We start from the raw sequence: 19,285 nt of genomic DNA on the forward strand, positions 1-19,285 counted from the left end.
CCATCTGATGTGCTAAGTATATTTACTCTATCCTGCAGTTGTTCAGTTTTAGCGTTAGTTTACCTGAGATCAGTGAACTGAGGGAGACAACCACCCAAACATGAATATGTGATTTTGTTTTTTAACAGGAAACAATAGAATATGTTTTATAATAAATGGTGTTAAAGTTGTACAATGCAGGATACTGGAAATACTGAGGAATTCTTCTGGTCCTGAATTTCCTTTTGTTCTCTCGGGGATCAGTATTACGTTTGGACTGTTGGAACTGTTGACCATACAGCAGAAGGAGGCCATTCAGTCCAACCTGTCTGTGCTAGGTCTTTGGTCTTTGCCAATTCCTCCGCTTCCCTGTCTGTTTCCTCAAAACTCTGTAAATTATTCTTTTCTAATTTATTCTGTTTATACTTTTCAAGCTGCCATTTGAAGCATCTTCAGGCAGATCATTCCAGATGATAATGTGGTGAGTGCATCAGGCTTCCTGGTCACAGCCACACTCATTATTAAAGGCAGTACTCAGTCCATGTTAACATGAAGTCTTTGCATCAGTTTTAGGCATCCAATGGCTGCATTATGTCTTCGTCATGAAGTTTACACTTGATGATGGAACGGGACCACTTGATGCATTTTTGTGGGATGAAGCGGTAAGTCAGCCTTTGAATTCTTCTTAATGGATTACTGGCAGAAGGTTGCTTGATAGTCCTACATCCATTAAGTTTTAGATAAACACAAATACTAACTGTAGACTTGTAAAGCAACTTGCCAAACCATGGCTCAGAGGCACCAAATGGGAGGTTAAGTGCGACCAGCCTGTCTTTAATCTTTGCCTGTGGATGAGAATATTTAGTGTATGTTGTGTGACTGAGTTTCTTATTGGAACATGAATTCAGTAAGCTGGTTGTTTCAGTTGTTTGCCCGGGCAATGAGCTGACTGCATGCGACATTCTGAGGTGGTCTCCTGCCCAATCACTAATCAGATCTGGATCTGTGTAACTGGTGACTCACGGGGAGTGCAGCAAGATTCATTGCTCCCTAGAGATGATGGTCAATGATGTGTGACATGGTCAGGGACCGTCCACAATTACCAGATGCCGTATAACAATGTCCCCATTGAAGCTGGTTGCAGCCCAATGACAGACACCCGTCCAAAAATGGTTTAAGATCAGCCACTTGGAACAAGACAAATGAAAACCAAATAGGCACTCATTGGTGAGTAGGAATTCACAGGCGGATTAGATTACCTACCTCCCGTCAGCTGTAATTTTAAGAATAACTAGGGTGGCCAAATAAGATGGTGGGATGCTAAAATGAGTATCATGGGGCTGGAAAGTGCCTGAATGGATTTGCAGAAGTGGCTTTTGATGTATGCAAACTTTATAGAGACTGCTTCACACCTGGTGGTACAATGTTGGCCAACACCCGTATCCATTTAAAATCAGGCCACCACTCTGGAAAGCAGCAGCTGCATTTTATGTTGCAACCACCAGCCCAATAACCATGTAGAAGAAACTGTGGGATCCATGCAATCCAAATGCCTTGGCTTTGACCCAACAGAAGAGGTGTATGCCCTATATTTCTCCTGAAGACAGTGACAACACTCAACAGAATCCTTTTCATTGCCTCTACATATTTTAAATAAAATAGTGACCAGTATCCTGACCTGGTCCAAATAAGGTTCAATGCAGGTTTAAAATAACTCCCCTACTTTTCAATTCTAACCTTCTAGAAATAAAGGTTGGCACTTGTTTTTTTCATATGACCGAGCCAACCTGTGGAACAACTCTTGAGTGGTTGGTGAGTTTGAACTCCAAATCCCTCTGTTCCTTCAGGCCACCTAGAGTCACACTTTCCAAGTAATAAATGACCTCCCTTTGCACACCAAAATATATTGCCTTGCTTTTGTGTCGAACCTTTTCTGCTAACTATTTGCCCATTCAACGAGTTGTTAATGTCCCATTGCAAATTGCTGCAGTCTACCTCAGTATTCACCATTCCCCCAATTTGGTATCATCCACGAATTCAGAGGTTATGTTCTTGATTTCAGAGTGTAAGCTGTTATTGAAAAGTTTGAACAGCAGTGATCTCAGCACTGATCCCTATGGAACACAATCACTGTGAATACCTACCCTGAACTCCTACTCTCTGTTTACTGTCTTGAAGCTGGCTAGCAATCCTTTCTGTCATTTGTCACCTGACTTTGCATTGTGACCTCATTCATTAGTCTCTGATGGAATACTGTATCAACCTTTTAAAAACCCAGAAAAATTACATCTACCCTATTACTTTTGTCTACTCTCTTTGTTATCTACTCAGAAGAATAATGAGGTTGACCAAGCAAGATCATCCCATTTGAAACCAATGGTGACTATTCATCATTATACTTTTCATGTCTAGATGTCCTGTTATTCCCTTCATTCACAGGGAATTTCATTATTTCTTCTGCCACAGATGCAAGGTTGACTGATTATTTTTGTATTATTTGTAATTATTTTTGTAATTTCTGGTAATTTTTATGTCTTGCAGCGTACTGCTGCCGCAAAACAAATTTCACAACGTATGTCAGTGATAATAAACCTGATTCTAATTTTGGTTTACAATTCCCTGGACTTATCCTACCTCTTTTTAAATACAGACATTACATTAGCTATCTGCTGCTTCTCTGGGACTACATTCTTTTTTAAGAAGCTGTTAAATATGTATCTGCTAATACTTCCCTAAAACAGTCAATCAGCGATGGGTTTCATCCTCTTTGATTTGATTTGATACCGGGCAGCCACAGTGGTGTAGTAGTTAGCATAACACTATTGCAGCGCCAGTGACCCGGGTTCAATTCTGGCTGCTGTCTGTAAGGAGTTTGTACGTCCTCCCCGTGATGGCATGGGTTTCCTTCCACATTCCAAAGACGTGCGGGTTAGGAAGTTGTGGACATGCTATGTTGGAATGGAAGCGTGGCGACACTTGTGGGCTGCCCCCAGAACACTCTATGCAAAAGATGCATTTCACTCTGTGTTTCAATGTACGTTTGACCAATAAGGGAATATTATCAGTTTTATAATCCATCCCTTTTTTCTATTTTAACTGCAGTTATCTCAATTTACATCTCATTGTCTAATCAAAGTGAAACAGTGATTTACTGTTTCTGTCACCTCCCTGTCATTGCCCTGGTGTTGTCTTTTCTAACCCTTATTAGCCCTATTCCCATCCCAACCATCCTTGTTCTATTAATACAACTATAAAATATTTCACTATATTGCTTCAATTCCATGATAATTTAATTTCATGGTTCCTCTTTACTTTTTAATTTTTTGTTACTTCTCTCCCAATCCCTTCCCATTTTCTATTTCCGTGCACTTCTCCATTGTATATTGTACTTAATGGATGCCTCTTTCCTCATCCTCAGTTTTTATCTCATGTTCTTCATGCATGGCATCTCATGAGTGTCTAACTTGTACTTTTAGCAGGGTGTATTTTTCCTGCACCCCCTTGAAGACCATTTTAAAACAGGTAACGATATTATCAAACCAGTGTGGTTCTACTGGTTTGGTAATATTGTTCCCTGTTTTATCTTCCCAAGTTCCATTCTCAGATGAAAACCATCTTTTCTCCAATTTATTAACCTGTTTTTTTATGTCATACTGATGTCTTTCTCTGTTATCGGCTTAAATCATTTGATAGCGGCCAGCACTGCAGTGCAGCAGGTAGTGCTGCTGCCACAAGACTCCAGCGCCGGGTTCCATCCTGACCTCGGGTGCTCTCTGTATGGATTTTGCACGTTCCCCCAACATCGGTTTCCTCTGGGCGCTCCGGTTTCCTCCCACATCCCTAAGACGTGCTGCTTGGTAGGTTAATTGGTTACTGCAAATTAGCCAAAGAGTAGGTTGGTTGAGAATCAGGGTGGAGTCGAGGGGAATGGGAGAAAGAATGGGATGCAGGGTGATGGGACAAATGGGATTGCTGTGGAGAGCTGGCATCGGCTCAATGGGCTGAATGGCCCCTTTTTATGTTGTGAGGAAAAAAATGAAGTAACATGAAATATTTCCCAGATGTTCCCCTACTTCCCTGATCTGCTCCCATTCATTCTGTGCCATTTTCAATGTGGATCAAGGAGTGAGTCAGAAATTACTACCCTCAGGGAGCTGCTTTATAATTGCGATATATTTTCATCAGACGTCCCCAGCCCACCCTGGTTAATTGTTCCAACATGTACCATGACAGCTGAATTTATTCCCTCCTTTTCAAAGTTTCTGGGGACCTCCTCCCCATTCTTTCCTCCACTGTTCATTCCAACATGGGCCAGGACCACTACTTGTTCTCCCCTTCCCATGTTCTTCCCTGTCCACTGTGAGATATCCCTTACCCTGGCACCACATGAGCAAGGCGCTTTTCAGGGTTCTTGACTGCAATGGGCAGTATCTATCCCCTAACGATAGAATCCCCTTTAACTACCATATTTCTAATCTGCTCTCTCCATCCTTATCCAACTCAACTTATTCCCTGGATCACCTTCTGTGCCACAGTCCTTAGTCGGTCTAGCGGCTGATCACCCTGCAGCCCATCTCTTTGTGCTCCTCAGATAATGAATACATCCTGTCTGTGGAAAAGGCTGCGTGTCACTGGGACCTCCGTCTCAGCCTCTCATAAATCTGTGCAACCTGTTTCCCTAACAGTGACACGTCCTCTTCCTGAACCTGTTTTATCACTCGTGTGTAACAGTATTCCCAGTAAATCTATCCACAAATTCTTCCCGTGTCGGACTGCCTCCAGCTCAATAACTGAGGACATTACCTGATGACGTGTGTGTTCAGGATGGTTCATCATCCACAAACTCCCACATTCTGCAGTTCAAACCTGCAACGTGCCCTGCCATTATCTTGAACTAGCTTAATTCTATTATTTATCTAAAGTCTTATTTCAACAACTAATCATGCTCATTTAAAATAGTTTAACTAGTTAACCTATACTTTTTAAACTAGTTTAAAGGTTAAAAAAAACCCTTAATATTCATCATTCAAACACCCACCTCCTATTGTAAAACACAACTTTTCTTTCTTCCACTTTACTTCATTTATTACCTGAACAAAACCCTGAGTTTCACATTGTGTGGAAGCAGTATTTCATGAAACTAAGCTGCGAGCTCCGTACTTGGTGTGCTAACAACCCCCATCCCCCTTGTATTTATCCTAGTTAAAAACTCCAAAGACATGTCACCCCCTGTTAACAGTTCCAATTAACTTGCAACTGACACAAGCAAGCAGCACCACTACCATTGTCAAAGAAACCATTGGTTAAGTTGGAAGTTAAATGATAAACATTAACTGCTAAACCTAACTAAATGCAATCCCTAAAACCTGTAAAGTTCCTGCTCTCACTAAAATGCCAAATTTCTTACTCTGTAGAAGTGCTTTATAAAACTGAACTTTCTGTTACTTCCACCATGAGCAGGTGCAAAGTACTAATCCAGTTCTGGCTATCAAGTGGAGCTGTAACTTATGAATCTTCAGCACTCTATTTGTTGCCTGTAATCATCTGTCACTCATTCATTACTTATATTAAGTAGGATAATATTTTTGAAAATCACAGATGCAAGACCAGTCACTGACATCTTGAAGCTGCGCCTGTGGCTGAACTGCACTGGAGCAACTGTCTGTCATGAGAATGATACACTAAAAGAAGTGCATGTGATGTGTAGTAAATTCAATAGAAATGTTCCATTGATATTATGTTGACTATTTAAAGTTTTAAAGTGAAATGCCTCCAAAGAAGCTGATCTATACCATTTACAAAAAGGGTCAGAAGTCTCTTCCTTAGATAGTCGTTGCAGTATGTTTGAAGGGGAATGTGCACAAAATTGAGACAGGCAATTGATAAGAGAATAGAAGCAGTAGGATAACTTTTGATCCACCAAAGAACTAGTACAAAACTGATGCACCATATCGTCCCTTTCTGTTGCTAGAAACATTCACATGCATATTTATAAGCATTTGTCTTGAAGTTAACAGACTCACTTTTATGTTTTGTGCTGACATAGAAACATAGAAAAACTACAGCACAATTCAGGCCCTTCGGCCCACAAAACTGTGCCGAACATGTCCCTACCCTAGTAATTACTAGGCTTACCCATAGCCCTCTATTTTACTCAGCTCCAGTTACCTATCTAACAGTCTCTTGAAAGACCCTATTGTATCAGCCTCCACCACCGTTTCTGGCAGCCCATTCCACGCACTCACCGCTCTCTGAGTAAAAAACTTACCCCTGACATCTCCTCTATACCTACTCCCCAGCACCTTAAACCTATGTCCTCTTGTGGCCACCAATTCAGCCCTGGGGAAAAGCCTCTGTCTATCTACCCTATCAATACCTCTCATCATCTTATACACCTCTATCAGGTCCCCCCTTATCCTCCGTCCCTCCAAGGAGAAAAGGCCGAGTTCCCTCAACCTGCTTTCATAAAGCATGCTCCGCATTCCAGGCAGCATCCTTGTAAATCTCCTCTGCACCCTCTCTATGGCTTCCACATCTTTCCCATAGTGAGGCAACCAGAACTGATCACAATAGTCCAAGTGGAGTCTGACCAGGGACCTATATAGCTGCAACAATACCTCTTGGCTCCTAAATTCAATTCCCCAATTGATGAAGGACAATACACCATATGCCTTCTTAACCACAGAGTCAACCTGCGCAGCCGCTTTGAGCGTCCTATGGGCTCGGACCCCAAGATCCCTCTGATCACACTGCCAAGAGTCCTACCATTAATACTATATTCTGCCAACATATTTGACCTACCAAAATGAACCACTTCACACTTATCTGGGTTGAACTGCATCTGCCACTTCTCAGCCCAACTCTGCATCCTATCTATGTCCCTCTGTAACCTCTGACAGCCCTCCAAACTATCCACAACACCCCCAACCTTCATGTCATCCGCAAACTTACTAACCCACACCTCCACTTCCTCATCCAGGTCGTTTATAAAAATCACAAAGAGTAAGGGTCCCAGTACAGATCCCTGAGATACACCACTGGTCACCGACCTCCACTCAGAATACGACCCTTCAACAACCACTCTTTGCCTTCTGTGGGCCAGCCAGTTCTGTATCCACACTGCAATGTCCCCTTGGATCCCATGTCTGCTCACCTTCTCCATAAGCCTCGCATGGGGTACCTTATCAAACGCCTTGCTGAAATCCATATACACTACATCTACTGCTCTCCCTTCATCGATGTGCTTAGTCACATCCTCAAAAAAATTCAATCAGGCTCGTAAGACAGGGCCTGCCCTAGGCAAAGCCATGCTGACTGTTCCTAATCATATTATACATGTCGCTGTATTATCAGCAATTCATGAACCCACACCCAGGTCACTCTAATTCTCCAACTCCTTGGGATCTTGACACCCTCCAGGATCTTTCCTAAGTAACCAGCAGTTCCCTGAAAGGCCAGACATTATGTTGGCAAGCTGCTTGATGGATATACATTTCATAGTTGGCCAGGGACCATCAGATAGCAAACAGTGGTACAGCTAGTAGAGCCCACTGCTGCACAGCCCCAGAGACCCGGGTTCAATCTGTTCGTCAGGTGCTGTCTGTGTGGAGTTCGCGTGTTCTCCCTGTGACCGCGTGGGTTTCCTCCCAGATCCCGAAGACGTGCAGGTTCGTAGGTTAACTGGCTCCTGTAAATTGCCCCTAGAGTGCAGGTGAGTGGTAGAATCTGGGGAATTTATGGATATGTGGAGAGAATACAAAATGGGATCAATGTAGGATTAGAGTAAATGAGTGGTTGATGGTTGGCGCAGACTCAGTGGGCTGAAACGTCTGTTTCTGTGTTGTATTTCCCTATAACTGCAGTTCCATTGTTTGGCCATTTCCTCACCTCACCCTCCATTGACAAAAGCTTTTCTTTACAATTAGAAAGATTCAGCACAAAGCAAGTCACTTTGCTCCCAGTGTCCATTCTGGTGCTTTGGCAGAGCAGGCTATTTATTCACGTACTGCCAGTTTTCTTTTGTTTGTGTATTTATGAATTTCTTTTTTTGAAAATTACTTTCGAACTCTCTTCTGAACGGTTTGCTTCCACCAACCGTTCAGACAGTGCATTCCTGGTCATTGCCTTCCGAGGCAGCCCTGAAGGATCAAGGATGATGTGCTTCCAATCTGATTCTGTGGGTTCTCAGGTGACCAATGAGGTCAATATGAATACTGCAGACTCTTCCAAAGATAGGGCAAGTGGGTGGGTAGTTGGTAAGGTTGGTAATTGGTTTATTTTTCATGCAAGATGGCGCCAGAGCTTGGCGACTCATTGCAAGCTGCTCTTTGCAGATCTACTCATTACTTTTACTATAATTGTTCTACACTTTTAAATTTAAATTCTATGTTACTAAGTATTACTAATAATGTTCACTTTCCTGTAGCTGTGACACTTCACTCTGTATTCTGTTATTGTTTTTACCCTGTACTACCTCAATACACTGTGTAATGAATTGATCAGTACGAGCAGTATGCAAGACAAGTTTTTCACTGTACCTCGGTACAAATGACAATAATAAACCAATACATGTACCGAGGTACAGTGAAAAACTGTTTTGCATGCCATCCTTACAGATCATTTCATCACATCAGTACATTGAGGTAGTATAAGGGAAAAGCAATAACAGAATGCAGAAATATAGTGTTACAGTTACAGAGAAAGTGCAGTGCAGGCAGACAATAAAGTACAAGGCCATGAGGAGTAAGATTGTGAGGTCAAGGGTCCATCGCAGCGTACAAGAGGTCTGTTCAATAGCCATATAACAGCAGGATGGAAGCTGTCCTTGAGCCTGGTGTATGTGCTTTCAGGATTTTCACTTCTTCCATTTACACTTGACTTCTGTGTGCTCTTGATGCATGGTCTCGAGCTTCTTCGCACCATTCTAATGCTCTTTCTCCAATTTAAGCATTTGTGGGCCAAAGATTCCCAGGAGTCTTTTTCACTTCTTCATGGTTCAGATACTGAATGTACAATCAATCTCATTAGCTTAACTAGTTTCCTCAAAAACTTAATAATGTTAATTTATTTTCCTGTGTAAAAAAAATAAGCATTTTCATGCTTCCTAGAATAGTCTCTGATGATTCCAACACCTGGTTTAAGTTTTTCAACCCAGACCATACTTTCTGGCTGCTGTGATAACAGATTCTGCTATTCCCTGTGAGTCGATCCAAAGTAATAAATGACAGCTCCAAACATCTGTGGCTTCAGTGCATGTTTTGGCTCATCACAAAACCTGGTTTGTTCAAAGATGATACATGGCAACATCAGGAAGGACATTGCATTTCTTAAAAAAGTTTAATACGGTTGATAATTAAGCTGAGGACTCAGCAGGTAATAGGAGCCCAATTAATTGTGGTTCATCCATGCTTGCAGGAACGATTCTTTGGGATTTCTGCAGCTGAAGTTGTGATCAGTGAAGTACTTCAGGAAAAGCTAACAAGAATAATGAACACATTGTGTCCTCCAAGGATAAATCCAGGTAATGGCTGTAGAGTATATGCATATTAATTAATCAACACACTGGGGTGGGGGAGGAGAGGGGAAAATGCCTGGCAGAATTCAATGTATTTTTGTGTTCTTTGTTACACACACACACACACACACACACACACACACACACACACACACACACACACACACACACACACACACACACACACACACACACACACACACACACACACACACACACACACCTTCAAACAAGATGCAGCATTTTGGCACAGTCCAAACTAAAAAATAAGAATTATTCCCATGCTTCAAAAATGCACTCTGCATTTGAGTCATTACCAATTCACTGTGGACAAAGCCATCAGCTTCAGGGATCATCAAGGAGCCACACATCATTCCTGAAAGGATCCAGCTACAGGAAGTAACCTTTTGGATTATTAACAGCCTTTGCAATTGATGTCTTTTGGATATTGGCTCGTCTCAATCCTTCATTGCCAAGAATATAATAATGGGACTGGTCAGAGTCAATGTGGATTTATGAAACTTCCAACAGATGTTTGTCAAATCTGTTTGAATTCTTTGAAGTTCTAACTCGAGGAATAGATAAGGGATAACCAGTTATGGTGACGAATTGCTCATTCAGAAAAGCCTTTGATAAAGTGCCATATGAGATGATTAAACGAATTAAAGCACATGATATTGGTGGAAATGTATTAAGGATTAGTTAACAGATAGAAAATGGAGCAGGAGTAACCAGGTCACTTTAGTAGAGTGGGAAGCTAGGATTGTTGCAAGGCCTCAGCTGTTTGACAGTTTATATCAGTGATTTAGTTGAGGAGACCATAGTGCAATATATCCAAATTTGCAGATGGTGGAAAGCTTGGTGGCATTGTGGGTCAGGAAGAGGATACAAAGAGGTTTCAGCAGAGGCAAAAATAAGGGCATTGTCTTCATACCAGAGAAAATTACTGAGAAGCGGGCGAGATGTTCCTAGATTGGAATAGTTTTGTTAAGGCAAAGCAGAATGTTTTCCTCTGGCACATGGATCACTAAGAAAAGGTCTTAGATTTAGGAGGAATTGATGTGTGAATGGGTGAGGGTGTCACTGACAGAATACAATATGGAAAAGTGAGAGGCCATCGGTAGAAAAAATAGAAAGGCAATTTTTTTTTAAACAGGGTGATATTAAAAGGTGTTGGTGTTCAGACAGATCTGGATGCCCTTTTACACAAATCACTGAACATGCAGTTCAATGAGCAAATAGGAAGGCACACAGTATATTAGCCTTTATTTCAATAGTAGAGACATCTTGCTCTAACTAAAAAGGGCCATAGTGAGACCATATCTGGAATATTGTGTGCAAATCTGGTCTCCCTGTCGGAGGAAGGAACCTTGGCTACTCAGACCATGTCTCTGTTATGTTGATCCCGACATACAAACCACTCCTCACACGCTACAAACTGTTTCAGATGCAGATAAGAATGTGGCCTGTGATTGGAATGTCAACCTTACAGGATTGCTTTGAAAACATGGACTGGAATATGTTCAGAGAAGCAGCCACCTATGACCATACCATCAATTTGGAGGAGTATGCAGCTGTGGTGACTGGCTACATCAACAAGTGCATTGACGATGTCAATGTCATCAAAACCATCACCACACGCGCCAACCAGAAGCCATGGCTGACAGCAGAGATACATCAACTGTTGAAAACCCGAGACACTACCTTCAGGTCAGGTGATGTGGCAGCCCTCAGGACAGCGAGGGCCAACCTGTCCTGCGGCATCAGGGAGGCAAAGAGGAGTTATGCCCAGAAGATCCAGGGCTACTACTCTGATAGCAAGGACACAAGACATCTGTGGCAGGGCATCCAGGCTATCACGGACTACGAGCCCCCATCTCACACTTGTGACAATGACGCACCCTCCTCCCAGATGTGCTGAACGACTTTTATGCTCGGTTTGATGCACTTAACAACGAACCTGCGAGCAAGACACCTCCACTGCTCAATGACCAGGTACTTTGTCTGTCCTCAGCTAGTGTGAGGAAGATATTATCCAGGGATGACCCTCGGAAATCAGTGGGACCTGATAACATACCTGGCTGTGTGCTCAGGGACTCCGCAGACCAGCTGGCAGATGTGTTCACCGACATCTTTAATGTCTCTTTGAGCCAAGCAGTTGTCCCCGTATGTTTCAAATCTACCACCATCATACCAGTGCCTAAAAAGACGCCTGTAACCTGTCTAAATGACTACCGCCCTGTGGCACTGACACCAATCATCACGAAATGCTTTGAGAGGTTAGTCCTGCAACACATCAAATCCACTCTCCCTCCCTCACTAGACCCCCTTCAATTCGCATACTGCCCCATTCGGTCAACTGAAGATGCAGTGTCCTTTGCCCTCCACCTGATCTTGTCTCACCTAGATCAAAAGGACACTTATGTTAGGATGCTCTTCATAGACTTCAGCTCTGCCTTTAACACTATCATCCCACAGAACCTCATAAGGAGGTTACTGGGTCTTAGCACCTCCACCTGCAAATGGATTCTGGACTTCCTCTCTGAAAGGCCACAGTCAGTTCGCATTGGGAATACCATCTCAAACATCACCAGGCTGAGCACTGGAGCCCCCCAGGGCTGTGCGCTCAGTCCACTGCTGTTCACACTGCTGACCCATGACCGTTCTGTTAACTCAAGCTCCAACCATATCATCAAGTTTGCTGATGATACGACAGTGGTGGGCCTTATCAGCAGGAACGATGAAACAGCTTACAGAGAGGAGGTGGAGAGGCTGGTGCACTGGTGCTCAGTCGACAATCTGTCCTTGAACATGGACAAAACAAGGGAGATGATTGTGGATTTTAGAAAGGCCCAAGCTGACCACTCACCCCTGTGCATCAATGGCACCATTGTACAGAGAGTTCTTGGGAATACATATAGCAGACGACCTGTCCTGGTCAACCATCACCTCCTCCCTCGCCGAGAAGGCACAGCAGTGTTTCCACTTTTTATGGCGGCTGAAAGGAGCATACCTGCCCTCCCCCACCCTCACCACATTCTACAGGGGTACCATTGAGAGTGTCCTGACCAGCTACATCTCTGCCTGGTACAGTAACTGTAATGTCTCTGACTGTAAGTCTTTGCAGAGAATTGTGAGTACAGCTGGAAAGATCGTCAGAGTACGTCTTCCCTCCATCCTGGATATCTACAACACACGATGCACCCGCAAGGCCTGCAGAATCATAGATGACCCTTCTCATCCCTCCCACGACCTATTTGTCCCACTGCGATCTGGCAAGCGGTACCGGAGCATCCAGGCCAGAACTACTAAACTGTACAACAGTTTTCTCCCCCAGGCTGTCAGGCTCCTGAATACCCTGGAGTCAGTTTCAGACAAATGCTGTGTCAAAAGCCCTGGTTTGCACAACGGTGTAAAAGAACTTCGGCTGTTGCTGAATATGTTTATACAGTTAGTGTAACATGCTGAGTTCTGTATTTTCTTCATCTAACTCAAGTTTTGCACTAACCCTGCACTAATTTTGTATTCTGAATATACCGTTTTTTGCACAATTTGTACTTGCACAATTTTTTTTGTCTGCGTTTATTGTATGTCCTCTGTTCTATGTATGTCCTCTGTTGTGTGAGTCTGGGGGAAACGACATTTTGTTCCTCCATGTGTTTTTATAGCATATGGGTGAATGACAATATAGTAACTTGAACTCGATGCTGGAATCTGAGACAAAAACAAAAGTGCTGGAAAAACTCAGCCAGTCAATCAGCGTCTGTGGAAAGAGAAACCAGTCGACGTTTTGATTCAGCGACCCTTCCTTGGACAGGCTTCTCGATCCACGGACGCTGCTTGTCTGGCTGAGTTCTTCCAGCACTTCTCTTTTCGTTAAGGAAGAATACACTTGCAATACACACTCTGTCCCTTCCCTCGGTCTGTCTCAAGCTTCACACTCCCGGTCTTCCCCTCACCCTCTCTCACACAAACCGACTTTTCTCCTGCTCTCCCCATTGCTTCACCCTCCCCGTTGCTCCACCTTATCAAGTCCCTCACCTCCCCTTCTGTCTTCCCCTTACCCTCTGTTGCTGGCTTTCTCTCTCTCTGTAAAAAAAATTAAATGCTCCGTGGAATTAATTGATTAATTAATAAGAATGAATTTGAAAAAAATAGTTGTCCTTTCTGATAGATAACTAAGAGTTTGGCCTGTGGGTCACACCATGCTATCAAATCAGTGCTGATCATGCTGACAAACTTTGTTATCTGTGTAACCACAGAAGGCTTTCCGTGGCTGGAATGCTGCCTCAAGTCCTATTATGTCGGAGAAGGTTTGGAGCAGAAGACGTGCTATCAGGTGTTCGATACCACTTTTGCAGGATTCGAAGACATTTAACGTTTCGTGTCCATGTCCTGAACCAGCTTTACCGAGAGTGAGCCCTGTTGTATTTTTGTATTTATTATTGTTTCAAAGGCAATGTCTTCATCATTCTTTGGGTTACGGAGGGTTAGTATTTGTTTCAGGTTTCAGTACACTATTTCCTTAACCAGAATCATGGATAAAAATCAAGCCATTGTGCTCTGTGAAGAAGCAGACTGGAACACTCTGAATTTATAATATCTTCCCACGCCTGCCAACGTATTTCCTTATGGTTGGGATTCTCTCGACACAAGTGCATGATCATCCACTGCCAAGCTTCAGTAGGAATGGATCCTTTTAATGGAATGCCCGAAGACACAGAGGTGATGAAGAAGGCTTTGGTTCATCAAAGAGCTTAAATTCACTGCCGAATATTTTAAACATAAGTGGTTGCTGGCTAGCTCTGTAACGATGTGTTCACTTTAGACAATTGTTGCTCAATTGTCGTAATGTTTATTCTTGTAAAATGTTTTGAACCTTCTCCCTTAGCACCTGCATTATCTCTTGCAGCTGTCATTTACTGATTTGTTCTGGATTCTTCACTTTATAAGGGTTGCTTTATGTTCCTTTTTTGAGGCGCACGGTTGCATTTTAACACAGCTCTCTGCCCAGTGGCTTAATTTTTTTTTCCTGTCGCTAATTCCGTTCATGCTTAAATGATCTCTGCACATTTTATGCAGCCTACATTAAGTGGAATTGTGGAATCTTGTAACACCTTCTCACAATCAATTTGTTGAGCAACTTTGTAAGATGTTGGAATTCTTTAGAAGTTAGGTTACCTTGGTAAAGTTGATGAACTGTAACTTCAGATGACACCATGGCCTGTCCTGTATATAGATATAGTTGTGTGCAAAAGTTTCATAGAAATTAGATCTCACCCTTTGTTTTGGTACACCAATCCATTATTGAGTTTTGTGTCGCATTTCATCTATTTAAAAATCTTGAGATGGGCCAAAAAGAAATTTAAACCATGAAATTACACCCTGAAGCATACAGATAAAAGGGACCCGGGCAGTTTCCAATATGACTGTAATCGATCCAGCAGCAGTGGTGTCACCTCACTCTGTGCAGCAGTCACTGACGGCTCATCAACCCTCAAAGACACACTGCTCAAGGCAGCTGAAACCAGCAAAAAACACACAGTGGCTGCAGTTTGCAGCTGATATGCCACCAGGGGGCAGATTGCTGTTCTCTTTGAACAGAGATGCCATTCAGGAGCAGCTTGCTACTCTCTTTGGATGCAGAGATGCTACTCATGAGCAGCTCGCTGCTCCAATTGGACACGGAAATACTACTCGTGAGCAGCTCGCTGCTCTCATTGGACACGAATGAGCTTAGCGGTTAGTGCGACGCTATTACAGCGCCAGCGATCGGGGTTTGATTCCCGTCGCTGTCTGTAAGGAGTTTGTACGATCTCCCGTGTCTGTGTGGGTTTTGTCCGGGTACTCCGGTTTCCTCCTACATTCTAAAGACGTACGGGTAGGTTAATATGGGTTTAAAACGGGCGGCGCGGACTCGTTGGGCCGGAAGGGCCTGTTACCACGCTGTAAATAAAAAAAAATTAAAAAAGAAAATACTATTTGTGAGCAGCTCGCTGCAGCCTGGTACTTATGCTTCACCATACTGGAGAAATTATTCATTGGAGTGCAGGAGAAAGAGGGGTGATCTTATAGAGGTGTATAAAATCATGAGGGGCATAGATAGGGGTGTATAAAATCATGAGGGGCATAGATAGGGGTGTATAAAATCATGAGGGGCATAGATAGAGGTGTATAAAATCATGAGGGGCATAGATAGGGTGAATTGACGCAGTCCTTTCCCCAGGTTTGGGAATCAAGAACTGGAGGACATAGGTTCAAAGTGAGAGGGGAGAGATTTAATAGGAATCTGAGGGGCAACTTTTTCACCCAGAGGGTGGTCTGTATATGGAATGAGCTGCAGAGGAAGTAGTTCAGGTAGGTATATTAGCAACATTTAAAAGGCACTTGGACAGGTACATGGATAGGAAAGATTTAGAGGGATATGGGTCAAACACAGGCAAATGGGAATCTTGGTAGACATGGACCAGTTGGGCTGAAGAGCCTGTTTCCATGCTGTATGATTCTATGAGTCTATAAATCTTAGCCCAATTGACACTGAGATCAGTGCAGGAACGTGTGTAAGCTGCACAGAAGTATTACAGACATAAAAAAAAGGAGTGGAAAACTTGCAGAAAGAATAAAGCTGTAATACAGTCAGTGATGAAAATAGCAAAATAAACTCTTGACAGCCACAAAGAGGGGAAGTAAGTGGGATGTACAAACAGAGAACATGACGCAAAAATGGGAGTAGGAAAGGAACAGAATCACTTTTGAAACATAGGCCCTGTTGTCGTGTGGGGAAACAGAGTAGCTGAAAGTTTTTAAAATCAAAAGAAAATAGAAGATGCTGGAAATCTGAAATAAACTCAGAAAATGCTGGAAACACTCAGCAGGTCAGGCGGTATCTGTGAAGAGAGAAACAGAGTCAATGTTTCAGTGCTGACAAAGAGTCTTCAACTTGAGACATTAACTTTGTTTCTCTTTCCACAAATGCTGCCAGACCTGCTGAGTGTTTCCAGCAATTCCTGTCATTACTTAAAAATATTGGTCGGGAGACCAGGATAACTGCCCTAGTCTTTAAATAATACCTTGGGATCTATTAACTTCAGCAGGGAAGATAAATAAAAAGGAGACACAAGAGACGGCGGATGCTGGAATCTGGAGCAACAAACAATCTGCTGGAAGAACTCAGTGGGTCGAGCAACATCTGTGGGCGAAAGAAGTTGTTGATGTTTTGGGTCATTTTTCTGAATTCCAGCAAGTATAGTCCCAGGTGACTCAATCCCTCCTTATAAGCAGAACGAGGTGGCTAAAGTGAACGCAAGTCCTTTGGAAGATAAGAAGGAGGAGTTAATATTGGGTAATGTGGAAGTGACTGAGGCCTTGAACGACTATCTTATGTCAGTCTTCATGGTGGAGGATACGTCTGACATGCCGAAGAGAGATGTTATGGGTGCGATGGAAGGTGGCAACCTCGATTGAATCGCTATCACTAAAGAGGTAGTGCTGTGCAAACTGGTGGGCCTAAAGGTAGATAAGTCCCTCGGTCCTGATGGAATGCATCCCAGGGTATTGAAAGAAATAGTGGAAGTTATAGTGGAGGCGTTTGTGATAATTTACCAAAATTCTCTGGATTCTGGGTAGGCCCCAGTGGATTGGAAGACAGCGAATGTCACGCCACTGTTTAAAAAAGGATGTAGGCAAAAGGCAAGTAACTGTAGGCCAGTTAGCTTAATATCTGTAGCTGGGAAAATGCTTGAAGCTATCATTAAGGAAGAAATAGCGAGACATCTGAACAGAAATGGTTCCATCAGGCAGACACAGCATGAATTCAGGAAGGGCAGGTCCTGTTTGACAAACAAGTAGGTCCTTTGAGGAGCACCGTGAATAAAGAGGAACAGGTGGATGGTGTATACTTGGATTTCCAAAATGTGTTTTGATAAGGTGCTGCATAGAAGACATCCGTAAGATAAGGATGCATGGAGTTGGGGGTAATGTATTAGCATGGATAAAGGATTGGTTAACCAATAGAAGGCAGAGAGTTGGGATAAATGGGTGTTCCTCTGGTTGGCAATCAATGGTGAGTGGGGTGCCACAGGGATCAGTACTGGACCCGCAACTGTTCATGATATACATTAACGATTTGGAAGAGGGGACCGAGTGTAGCGTATTGAAGTTTGCTGATGACACTAAATTGAGTGGGAAAGCAAATTGTGCAGAGGATGCGGAGAGTCTGCAGAGAGATATAGATAGGTTAAGTGAGTGGGCAAAGGTCTGGCAGATGGAGTACAATGTTGGTAAATGCAAGATCATTCACTTTAGAAGGAAAAATAGAAGTTCAGATTATTAGTTAAATGGTGAAAGATTGCAGCATGCTGTTGTGCTGAGGGACTTGGGAGTGCTTGTGCATGAATCGTAAAAAGTTGGCTTACAGGTGCAGCAGGCTATCAAGAAGGCAAATGGACTGTTGGCCTTCATTGCTCTTGGGATTGAATTTAAAAGCAAGGAGGTTATGCTGCAACTGTACAGGGTACTGGTGAGGCTGCACCTGGAGTACTGCGTGCAGTTCTGGTCTTACTTGAGAAAAGATAAACTGGCTTTGGAGGCGGTGCAGAGGAGGTTCACCAGGTTGATCCCGGAGGTGAGGGGGTTAGCCTCTGAGGAGAAATTGAGTCGCCTGGGACTATACTCGCTGGAATTCAGAAGAATTCAGAGGGAGAATCTTATATTATGGAAGGGATAGATAAGATAGAGGCAGGAAAGTTGTTTCCACTGGTAGGTGAGACTAGAACTAGGGGACATAGCCTCAAGATTTGGGGGAGTAGATTTAGGACAGAGATAAGGAGAAACTGCTTTCCCAGAGAGAAGTGATCTGTGGAATTCTCTGCCCAAGGAAGAAGTAGAGGCTACCTCATTGAATGTATTTAAGACACAGATAGATCTTTGCATACCAGGGGAATTAAGGGTTATGGGGAAAAGGCAGGTTGGTGGATCTGAGTCCATGGCCAGATCAGCCATGATCATATTGAATGGCGGAGCAGGCTCGACGGGCTAGATCGCCTACTCCTACTCCTATTTCTTATGCCCTAACCCTGCGTCAGGACTGATGCAGGGTTTTGATCCGAAACATTGACAATTTCTTTCCTCCCAAAGATGTAAAGAATTGATGTAATATTTTGTCTTAAAAAAGGCACTTCAATCGTGCATTCCACTCTGAAAAGGAAACTGAATTATTTGCTCAAATTTCTTGTGCAGCTTCAACCCATGATCTTCAGATTCAGAAACAAGAATGATTACAGCAAAGCTGACACCTGTATCTATAAAGGGCAAGATTTATATCGCAGGCTCGTATATTCATAGCATGGTAAAGGGCAAATATTTTAGGCCGTAAGGGATTGTCTGTTTATAGAAACAGCACTTTTGTCTTGGGTGCCGAGCCGTAACAGCTGTCACTGACTGAAATATCCAGATCTGGTCGCGTGTTAACTTGGAGATACAAAATTCTGCTTGCTGCACTGAAATGAAGCAAAGAATGAAAACGTTAATAATCACCAAGATTATGGACAAGTGGCTAGGTAAAATGATGAGCATTATGTTTGTCATTTAATTCTCCCTACGTACCAAATGGAGTGCTCATATCATGGGAAATGCGAAATCCTGAGCTAATCTAACATGTGCTGTTCCAAATCTAGATTATCTGTAGGCATGTTAACAAATCTGTCCTTAAACCTCGGCCAGATAACAAATTGAAGGTCTAACTATGGCTGTGCCTTATTGGCAGCCCACCACATCCCTAAAAGGTGCAATAAC

At 43.0% G+C, this 19,285-nt stretch overlaps 1 protein-coding gene across 3 annotated transcripts in view; it reads left to right on the forward strand.

Annotated features, from left to right (window-relative positions):
* pot1 (protection of telomeres 1 homolog) overlaps positions 1-15,421 on the forward strand; it is a 266,060-nt gene extending 250,639 nt beyond the window's left edge. For all 3 annotated transcript variants that reach the window (XM_052030226.1, XM_052030224.1, XM_052030227.1), the window contains exons 18-20: positions 547-641; positions 9,394-9,499; positions 13,756-15,421. In XM_052030226.1, the coding sequence (XP_051886186.1) occupies positions 547-641; positions 9,394-9,499; positions 13,756-13,871 (317 nt within the window). In that variant the 3' untranslated portion in view covers positions 13,872-15,421. The remainder of the gene's footprint in view (positions 1-546; positions 642-9,393; positions 9,500-13,755) is intronic.
* Positions 15,422-19,285: the final 3,864 nt, after the last annotated feature.

The sequence above is a fragment of the Pristis pectinata genome, chromosome 15 (assembly GCF_009764475.1).
Source record: "Pristis pectinata isolate sPriPec2 chromosome 15, sPriPec2.1.pri, whole genome shotgun sequence".
NCBI lineage: Eukaryota > Metazoa > Chordata > Chondrichthyes > Rhinopristiformes > Pristidae > Pristis > Pristis pectinata.